This window comes from Thermobia domestica, chromosome 4 (assembly GCF_964235325.1).
Source record: "Thermobia domestica chromosome 4, izTheDome1.hap1.1, whole genome shotgun sequence".
Classification (NCBI taxonomy): Eukaryota; Metazoa; Arthropoda; class Insecta; order Zygentoma; family Lepismatidae; genus Thermobia; species Thermobia domestica.
The window spans coordinates 83,836,564-83,847,787 of record NC_137457.1 but is presented as its reverse complement, the minus strand read 5'-3'; the positions used below and the strand labels follow the sequence as shown (position 1 = coordinate 83,847,787).

Here is an 11,224-nt window from a genome sequence, read left to right as displayed (position 1 = left end):
CATAACGCAATGAAACACTGAACATTGGCATACCTTATAATTATATTATGATAGGACTATAATTACAACAAGTTTAAAAAAACAAAAAAAAGGGGGGCGCCTATCCCCTCATCTCAACATATCACTCTCTCTCTCCAGGTCTTTTTCTCTTAGGACCACTATTATATCTTATTTTTTTTATTGTCTCCTCCTCCTCTAGCCACCATGGAGCCTACACCCACACCATCTGCGCCTGGTCCATCCATGGATGCTCTACGTGATGAAAATGTTCGATTATCAACTTTTACTGACTGGTCGGTATCTTTTATTTCGCCCGCTTCGTTAGCACGCGCTGGATTCTATTTCCTCTGCAAACCAGATAGAGTAGCTTGCATATTTTGTAATTTGCAGATTGGTCTTTTTGAACCAGGGGATGATCCGAATGAATTGCATCGTCAGTGTTCACCTTCTTGCCCGCTCTTACAAAATTTTCCTAAAGGTAGAGACGAATGTGGCCCCTACCATTGGACGTATATGCCCAATTCCCGCCCAGAGCGTCTCTCATCCCCACAGGGGCAATCCCCTGCCATCGCAGGTACTTCGGACATCACAATAAATGGACCCAAATATCCACACTACACTCTCGAAGAAAAGCGATTGGAGTCATTTTCATTGTGGCCCCCTGCTCTAGCTCAAACTCCACAGGCATTAAGCCGAGCCGGATTCTTTTATGCGAAAAAGGGAGACCAAACTAGCTGCTTTTTCTGTGGTCAGGGCCTTCATCGATGGGAGCCCACCGATGACCCCTGGGTTGAACACGCGCGTTACGCTCCCCGCTGCGCTTTTCTCTTACTTCATAAGGGCTAAGCTTTCGTAACTCGTGTGCTACAGCCGGCATCCCAAGATCAATCCCAACCTCCCCCACAACCAGGAGTATTGCCAGATACTGAGATTCCGGTCGCCGCTAATGAGGTTGTTGAAAATTCCGACCGCCCCACTAACGATCACACCCCCTCCCCTCAGAATTCCCTGTGTAAAATTTGCCTCCTTGAAGAAGTCCAACTAGTATTCCGACCATGCAATCATGCCGCCACCTGTATTGCTTGTGGACTGGCGGTTACACACTGCGTTGCATGTCGGGCACAAATTACGTCAGTGATTCGTATTTACCTCCCCTAACGGGTAGTTGACCCGCTTGTGTTTGCTTTGTGCTTCATTGCTACATATTATTATTCCTCAAATTTTCTTTTGTATATACTCTTCCCGGCCATTAAGTGCTGTCAATATCTTTGCTACCTGAATTTGCTTCCTTTTTATTACATTATATATTCTGCCTGACATTTGTTCACCTCACCTACCAGGCTCCTCATATATTGTGTTAGTTCATTTTTAGTTGTTCAGTATTGGTTCTTTATATCCATTTAACACTTAAGACTTTCAGGTTTATTGCTCTGAAGTTATTAGTTATTTTATTTTTTTTTCTGAGGAGTCTGGGCGGGAAGGATTATATACATATAGATATAATAGTTATACATATAGGTATAAATATAGTTATACATATAGGTATAACTAAAATATAGATATAAAAAAATAAAATAAAATAAAATAAAATAAAATAAAATATAAGAAAACAAATGATGTGTAATGAAATCAGATATAGAAGTAATCCAGTAGTAACTGATTAAGTGGTATAGTAACTCTTAGATATTACTTTAGTTATCCTTTTATTTTTATTCGCATCTTAAGTTAGTTAAGTTCTGCTTACTTAGGATTTTAGCTTTGGATTTATTTTTATTATAGTTAATCGCTATTAGTAAGTTCATTTGTGTCTATTTAAATTCGAGGGAAATTAAGTTAGATAAACATAATAAGATTAAAACCCTGATGAGTTGCATAGTATATATTAAGGACTTTCGAGTTCTAGCATAACATAACTTAACTCTACTCAGAATAAAAACCTAGTCTTAATACCTAGAAGTCATGAGACTTTCAAAATTGGTGGCCCCCTCCATAAGCGGCCCTGTTTGATAAATGGAAACACCACATAACAACAGCGCACAAGCACCGTTGACACATGTTTAATCAAAGTCAAACATTCCATGAGAGTAATACACTTTAGGACATAATTATGAGAACGTGACAGTAATTATACTTGTAAGGGAAATTATATTCAAAATAAACCAACAAACGTAGTACTATTTCATACTTCAAAGTTAGTCGACTATCATTCCTTATAATGACGTGGGTACTTCCTCAACACCCACCTTTCATTTTTGCATTAAAAATTTAAAGCAAGTCACTTCTTATCAGCCGACGGAAGTGAATCCAGCTGCTACCAAGGTTTCAGGATGTTGTTGCGTGTAGCTTCAAATTCGAAGAACACACCAGCAGTTATAACAGGAAAATATACAAATCATTAAAAAAAACAGGGGAACGAAACTACAACGAAATGAATAATAATAATAATGTTGTCCCATAAATCATCACGGTTGGAGTACACCATAGTCTCAGATAAGCAATTGATCCTTAACGACCTTCGGTTCGATCCCCCGATGAATCATTTCTTCTATCTCTATACCTTAATTAGCCCCCCCCACGAGCGAAAGTTTATAGTTGTATTGGTTATGAAAAAGTAGGTTCGAATCTAATACTTTCAATAGTCACTTAGTTTTCCACATATCATCACTTCCTACACTAGAGGTCCCGAGTTCGAGACCCGAAATATTCCAGTCAAAATTAATATCGTTGTAAACATGGTCTCAATTACCGGAGATGATTGGCAATTACGCAATTGTATCTAACGTTGAAAGGAAACAGATAAGTCGGAGATCGAGTCCCGACTCACGCACTTTTTGTAAGAGTGACACACACTAAACAACGTTTTTGTTTTTCCTTAGGGAAACACTTAATATATTCACAGGTAATGCAAACCGCACTTCGTATAATCACTGTTACATTGTAACTTTGGTCACTCTCGTTCATGGTGTTTATTTTTTTTTCACTTAATTCAGTAATAATAAAAATCGGTATGGGATACTCCCGGGATATGAACTGCGAATTCGTTACACTCAAGTTAGCACTCACTATGTTAACACTCACTAGTAGAAACAATTCAAGGAGATAGTACTTACCCTGTAACAAGAAACCTCCACTTATTGTCTCTGGAGACGTAAATCTTCCCTTCTCCTTCTTTTGCGTTCTCCGAGCAATAGATGATACGTATACTCCAACAAGCTGAAAAATATAAACCACAAAGTTAAGATCTTATTTAAACTCGTTGATTATCATACTCAATAATAACACAGTGCAATAAATAGCATCATACTTAATATTTAAAAATTAAGTAAAGATAACTCCTCGTCAAATTCGACTAATAAGTAGCTGGGACACTATACTCAACTTCGGGTTCCCGCGTCCAGCCTATAATACTATGTGTGTGTGGGAGATTTTTTTTTTCGTTTCAGGTTTTTCCTTTCAGAGGCCTAAAAGCAGAACCGGCCCAGGTAAAGCAGTGACAGGACCTACGCCTTGGAAATAACTGAGTATCCATTTTCTTTTTTTTTTATTTTTGTTAAAAGATAATTATTTTTAATCACTTGAATATCGCTTTCCTTCAAAGCAGAAAAAGGGAATTTGACATTTTTCTTGTTATTCTTACTAAGCTATCTACAAAGGGTTGCAAATATAATGAACAAATCACATTGTGCGCAAGATAAGACTGCCTCCTCTGAGGGTATTAGCTATATTAATTAACTTTATAGGGCTCAAAACCCTACAATATTATTTCAAGAAATCTATAACAATTAAGATAACACGCACGTTAACCGAGAATTTCTCAAGTGCTGGATTGCCCTATTGTGAGATACGTCTTATCTTGAACACTATGGGTACACACAGGGGTAGTAATGTGTAAAAATAGAAATGACTAACAATTAGGAAGTAATACACGATTCAAATTCATATTAGTCTGAATGATATAATTGAAAATTTCCTATAAAGTGTAAACAATGTAATAAAAGTGTAAAACTAGCCATGAATTTCAAGTATGAAATACTTATAAAAATTTATACTCGGTTGCTTGAGTTTGTGTTAAATTTTTAGTTAAGATTGATTGATATAAACTCTGAAGATACTTTGGAACTATTTATGTTAACTGGCGTATTTGTAAAAGTATAATAAGATTTAAGTAAATCTTGTTGAATCTCAACTCTATTTAATAGTTCCATGGTTTACGAAGTAACCTAAATTCAAATCTCACAATCTTTGTTAAAGGTTAATTTAAAACAAAAAAAAGGGTAGATAATATTAACATTTTAAGGTATAAAAGATTGTATACAATAGACTTCTTGTACTCATGCATAAAAACCCGAACGACTGACCACTTCTTATTCTCTAAATTAGGAAAACAATGCAAAAATACTTATCTGACAATGTTAAGAAGCCCATGGTCGGAAGCCGGCGTCTGTAACAGTATACTAGATGTATTCTCTCAGTTGCGATGCGAAACCCCCGTTTTCCCCCTCTCTCTCCGAACATTCGTCAGCTGAGCTGATAATTTACAAGCCACTTATCATTATACCAAGCTGTATAATTAGCTCATTTCCGCCACGCTGGCCAAATTCAAACTTCCTTTTAACACTCTAGTCTTCAACCTGACTACATCGGAAAACAAAATATACGGCGATTGTAGGTCAATATGGCAATTACGTCCTGACGTTTTCATAACAAACCAGGTATTGCCCCTTTTGTAAAGTACCCTGGATTTACTCACCATATGATTCATCACCCATTAATCATTACAGTAAGTGGAAAGAATATTTAATAACTCAGTTTCCTCCATCATTATCATTCCACTCACAAGGAAACAAACCGATTTGGGTACATCAATCAATTTGAAAAGAACTTGTCCTACCGTGACGTTGTCTCTGATCTTCATCCACAGTCACAGCTTGAACACAAGAGGCATCCTAACAATAATGTGTGGTCAGCGCACCTACACTTAATTTTAGGCTTCCGGTTCATTTGATCAATGATACAAAATTGATTCTTGTGATATTACTACAATACAATATTTAAACAGGTTTCTATACCTAGATGCTGACGATGTGTGGTCAGCACATTCAGGTCATCTGGAGGAAAAACATTCTGTATTCGAATCTCATCTTCGAACAGCCTCATTTTTGGGGAACCCCTGCGGGTTCCATTGATTACTATATCTTTCTTAGTTTTGATGTGTGGTCAGCCCCGTTGAATAAATATATATAATAAACAATTTAAAAAAAAGGAATCCGGTGGACTTCTTATATAAACAAGTACTTCGCATAAGACAAGGATATTAGGTAACGCATTAATGATTATGTGGTCTAATAGCCTCTCTGATTGCAGAGCCATATCCATTGTCTACCCAGTGTGATGTCTAGAGTAAGGCCCCCCCTGGTATCTGGAGGTACCCAAGGATCCAGATTGCAGCCTGTCAGCCCCCTCCAGGGCTGATCCAGAGGGACGATATGGAAAGTGATTTTTACTATTGTCAATCCATCACTGTTTACTAGTGGACAACAGTGACCCAAAACCAAAACTTCTATCCGGATACAGAACTTTCTCTGTGCCGTAAAAATTATAAACTTCTACTGTGACAAGAAAATCTCTTTTATCTACGGACAGACTCCCATTGACTTACCTCAGTTCATTGTTTACAGGTGAAAAACTCTTCTCGTATCAGTACAAACACAAAATTTGGACAAGTAATAAGACTCAAAACTAAAAGGAATAAAAACTCCTTCAAATCAGCGTTGTGAAAAATCATAAGAAGATTGTAAGCAAGGTTCAGAGACTTTAAAACTTTCTCAATATATGAAACAACCAAATTTCATTGTAAAAACCACGATCTAACGTACCAAAAAAAAAACCATGGAAAGTTATTGTTTAAATTTAAAATTAAATTTCTATTGCTGGTCATGTAAAAGCACAGGTTTGTTTTTAGACATTTAAAGAAGCCTATATGTGAGTATAGTAATCGAGTTTACACATTTTCATTCCACCATGTTAAAGACCGTAAGTTTTGGAACCCTCTGTATAGTTATCTTTTGGCCAACATCGAAGCGAAAAAGACAAGGAAGTAATTTATTAAATTCTCCATTGCACATTGTAGTTAACTGTGCTCAACAACAGTTCACCGTGACGTCATCATATAGAATTATTCTCCGCATAACTAAATCCCTTACACTAGGCATTTAAGATTTAAAAACAGAAAAGCTCACCACAACGGAAGTTGAGGCCTGTTATCAGTCAAGGCTAGTAGAATTAAAAGAAAGAACGGACATACTTCCGGTGTGTTTTAAAACCATATCAATCATAGCTTATGTTGTGGTTAACTTTTGCGTTTAAAATCTATTCTATAAATCAACAAGATCCACTAACATGATGAAACATGATGTAACTTGACTTCGTAAAATTTCCTTTGCAACCGCAAAGAAATCCCTCTCAATTTCGGTGTGTATTTCTTTTAAAATAAAAAAAAGAAAAGAAGTAAAATACGTTAGTACTATTATTAATAATAATAGATATTATTAATAATAGGAATACTAACAATACTAACCTATAAACCCCCCTAACCTTCCCCTCTAATTATAAACAAACGTTATGTAGTCCCCTGCAATAACATGTATTCAGGTATAGCAAATGTAGTTGCATCCCTGATTATTAGACTTTGTATCCGTTATTACCATAGGCCATTAGGGCATAAGCTAACACACTAACTATAGGGTCAGTATTTTAACCATTCAGACTCCCCCTTTGCTAACAGAACCACTCATAAAAAAAATCTAAAGTAATGGCATATAAATCTCTAGGTGCGCTAAATCGCACCAATCAGTTGTAATGTCTGTATATTGTCAGTATACGTAAAAATAATCAATGTGTATAGTGTATTGCATACCACACAGGTTGAGAGAAACCAAATCGAGGTCGAAATAGCAATCTAGCTGAGTAGAAGTTTAGAAAAACACATGTACATACTATGATTACCCTGTATAGAACAGAGCTATACAGTAAGTTTGTAATATAATACAGTTAGTGCGTTATCATTATAAAGAGCACTAACTAATAATGTGAGATTCATTCTTCGATAACATTAAAATAAGTTTTAATATATTATGCGTATAGACGCACTTAAAACATTTATTAGGCATTAAGCCACTGTTTTAATCGCTAGTTGTTAATTACTCAAGTTATTTTACATATGCGGTTTAACCATTTAGTATGCAATAGCTTCTATGTTACCAATAAATATATTAACAGATATGTAATGGAGTACTCAAATACTTTCAGTACATTACAGGTTATAAAATATTCACTTGATTCTGGAAAGTAGAGTATAGCCTATGATTTATGAAGTATAACTGGTATATAGAAACAACATAAGAAATGTTGTTCACAAACAGTAAAGCACAATCCCGCAATAATTTAAAAAAAAATGTTCATTGCATGTTTTTCCCATTTGACTTATACTATAACCAATGGAAAATTCTCTTGTAATTTATCGTCCTTCTCAGTCAAACTTTAAAACCGCTTCACGCTATTTTTTTTTTGTTTGAGTGTATATAATGTTAAAAATTCTTTCACTTCTAGTTGAATAAACCTAGTAGCCTGCGACAAGCACATTTAACACGTATAACTATACTTGCACTCAGTACCGTAAATACAATTGTAATTAGCAAATCATTGGATTCACAAAATCTTATTTTTTTTATACTATTAGAAGTTGTACTCATAATCGGTTCGAAGTCATGCTTAATAATAAGGTTAGGAATTGGTTTAACAAAACAAAGATACTATTGTGAGTTCACACGAAACCTTTTGATAATTATAAGCTAGAAGGCTTCCCAGATTGTAAGATTTCATCTTACATATTTTAATCTACTATTTTGCTAATGGAATTAAGTAACATTTAAACGTACTATAGTTAGTTAAGACACATGAAATCTTACAATCCCGCTCTCTTGCAGTTTAGTCGTGCATAATCACCAAATCCCTCAAGAAAGTTTGTTTTTAGTTTCCCAGCGCCTCACGTAAGGCCAGTCCAATATTAACCGTTTAACTCCCAGCAACTTGCTTTGGACAGCCGTTTCTGTAATTGAAGAAAAATGCCAGAAAGATAACTTTCGACATTTTTTTTGTTTATTTTTTTTACCGAGGTCGGCGGATAACTGTTACACAGTTGTGCCTCGAAGTCCTAAGCCGGACTCAAATTATAGGGCGAGACTCCCGCGCTTTTCAAATTGTGTGTGCAGTAAGGAAAAGAAAGATAGGGAGAACGGAGTCAGGTGAGGTCCAGATTGAATTATCAACCTGATGCCTCTTTGACACCAAACCACACGCATGTAATAGTGGTATGACCCTGGCTTTGATTTTACTCAGGTCACAGAGCCGGGTCCTAGATGTAATATTTAGGGAATACCACGCAAGAAATAAATACATGAAATCTATTATGTAGTTAGAGCTAGGTGTAAAATAAAACTGTAAAAATAAATGTAAAATAGGAATTTCAATCCCGGCGTGATAGAGAAAAAATCATAGAAAACCTAGAAGTCTTAACCACTAATGAGCATGCGCGTGAAGAAGTCTCTCCCATGCTCGATGAGGCTCGTGACGTCGCCTTCGAGCTACGTCAGAACTGGCAGAAATGCGTGGGACGTAACGTCTTTATAAGCGAGGCCTGCTCGCCGCTCCGGTTGATTCTGAAGTCGACGATCATCGAGTGTGTGTGCTCCCTAGCTCCGGACGCTTAGTATAACAACAGGTATGTGATTATTTTTTCTAAGTTCCCCCTTCAACTAGAGATGAGCACTTTGAGATTTGTAGTAGCACTTTGAGAATTTTTAATAACGAATACGAAGTCCCTTCAATCTGAGACCCAAATTCCCTCTTCGAGACTTAATAGTTTTCCCTTCGGGCCAATGCAAGTTGCGATGCACGAAGTTCATGTTGCACTATTTTCAATAAATCGCGGTTTAGCATAAATCCTTCTAGCACCCATTGAGTATTATAGGGGTTGTGCTCCCACTTAAGTAATGTAGTCTAACTTCCAAGTTGTCATTCCAAGTAACCGATCTTGTAAAATTCATCTGTATTTTTATTTTTATTTTTTCTTAATAAATAGTCAAATGTAACGGTCTCTTTGATTTAGTCAAGCTAAACCCACCTAATTAGATTCAACGCACAGTCTTCATGTGTTACCTGGGTTTCGATTTCCAGTACCAAGCTCTACCACTAATAGTGCACTTTCTCATCATCTTCGAACCAGTAAGCCAAAGACGTTTTCGAGACCGAGGCTAAAAGGGAGTTGGACTCCGAACCAACTTTGTAATACTGGGTGGAGAGTGAAGAAGTGATCTCAATTCCGATTTCACAAAAGAAAGTGTACACAATTGCTACGCCAATCTCAGAACAACAAAACATCATATATATAACAATATTCTTATGGAAATTCGTTATATATATCTTCCTTAACTCTCCTGTTTTCTTTGTTCTTTTTGTTGGAGCTAAAGTTGGTTTCATAAATTTATCCCAAATAGGTTTAATAATTTGTTTGTTTTTTCGTCTTTAGTACATCGTTGTTTAATTGTATATGGATCATTGTTATGAAATGCGACATTAGAATTGATGACAATTTGTGTGTATATATATATTAGATTATCATCATTATAGTTTGTTGGATTACGTTTTGATAGTAGTTCCCATAAACCTTGTGTCCCTGCATAGTGCCGATTATTAGTGACTAAATCATTAACATGAATTTTAATTTTGTATCTTATCTGTATGTATGACTTTCACATCTTTTTCAAATGACTCTATTCCAAAACTTTGCCTTTCTACTTTCTACTTAATTTGCTTTTCCACTGGTTTGAATTCTTCTGTTATACGTATATCACTTTCACTTAAAAGACTATCGTACATGGAAGGTGTCACTAATAAGCTTCAATCTACTCTCGGACGTTTATGTACATAATAAACTAACTCTTGTATTATATTTTTATTTTCTAATGCTACCTTTCTTGTCCTAAATCTTTAATTGCATCGAGAACAGTCCGATCTTTGTCTTTAAATTTGTCATATTTACTGCGATTAACATGTTTAATTTCCCTGAATCTCTTAGCACGTTCTTCTCTTCAGCTTATAAATTTCTTAACTTTAACATCCATTTATTATAAAAATAAGAAATAAGAAACTCATCGTAACACAACACAACGTAACACAATATACACGTTCTCCTACGTTCTTTACGTTCATTTACGTTCATTTACGTTCATCTACGATTACCCACGTCTAACTTACACTTTTAGAAAAGCCTTTGTATCATTTCTACATTTACCATTATTCGCTTTTATAGTCGTATCTATTGTTAAAAATACGTGCTCTTATCCCAAACACTTATTGCATTATGATTGTAATTTTTCGAAAGACATCAGAGATCCAACAACTTCATCATATATGAGTATTAGATTTACATTGTCTTGTCTATTGATAAAAAATAAAGTTTAAGTTATCTGTAATTAGTTGTTTGGGAACTTTAGCATAGGATAGTTCGAGATAGAAACAATTTAAACCTTTATTACAACCCCGAGTAAAATATTCTCTTATATTATTTACATCTTCTAAAATGAAATAATCAAAAATACCACAGAATAATACTCACATCCATGTAGTTGAATAATATCTTCGTTCTTTCCTGTTATTACAGCTACTGTATCCTTAATATCACTTCCATATCTCAAAAAAAGTTGTATTAGTTGTGATATTTAGTTTGATTTATGATAGATAGAGACAGTTAAATGTTTTAACCAGTCAGGTGCAAAGAATAAATTGTCAATCATTAACGTGGTTTCTCCACACCCACTATGCCCAACTATTAAACATATTAGATAATAAGGAAGTGATACGCTATTCCTCTTTTTATTCCTTGTTTGTTATGTTAAACTTACTTTCATATACCAAGTATTCATTTTATTTTTATTGTATAATAAACGAAATCATTTAATTTAAATGTCTATTCCTATGTTCTTATTATTCCTCAATACTATTAGTTTAAAAAAGAACTAAGAAATAGCTATTGCAGTATTTTAGACAACATACATAACACCTAATATAACAGAAAAAATAATAAATTAACAATTAGTAGAGAAGGAATTTGCGAAAAGTAAATTACTGCTCAGCCTTGTAAATATAGTTTTAAAGAATTAGAATA

General features: G+C 35.0%; 1 protein-coding gene across 1 annotated transcript; it reads left to right on the top strand.

Annotated features, from left to right (window-relative positions):
* Positions 1-204: 204 nt before the first annotated feature.
* LOC145682800 (baculoviral IAP repeat-containing protein 7-B-like) lies at positions 205-846 on the top strand. The gene has a single exon (XM_081754171.1). The coding sequence runs from the start codon at positions 205-207 to the stop codon at positions 844-846; it is 642 nt and encodes a 213-aa protein (XP_081610297.1).
* The last annotated feature ends 10,378 nt before the right edge of the window (positions 847-11,224 follow it).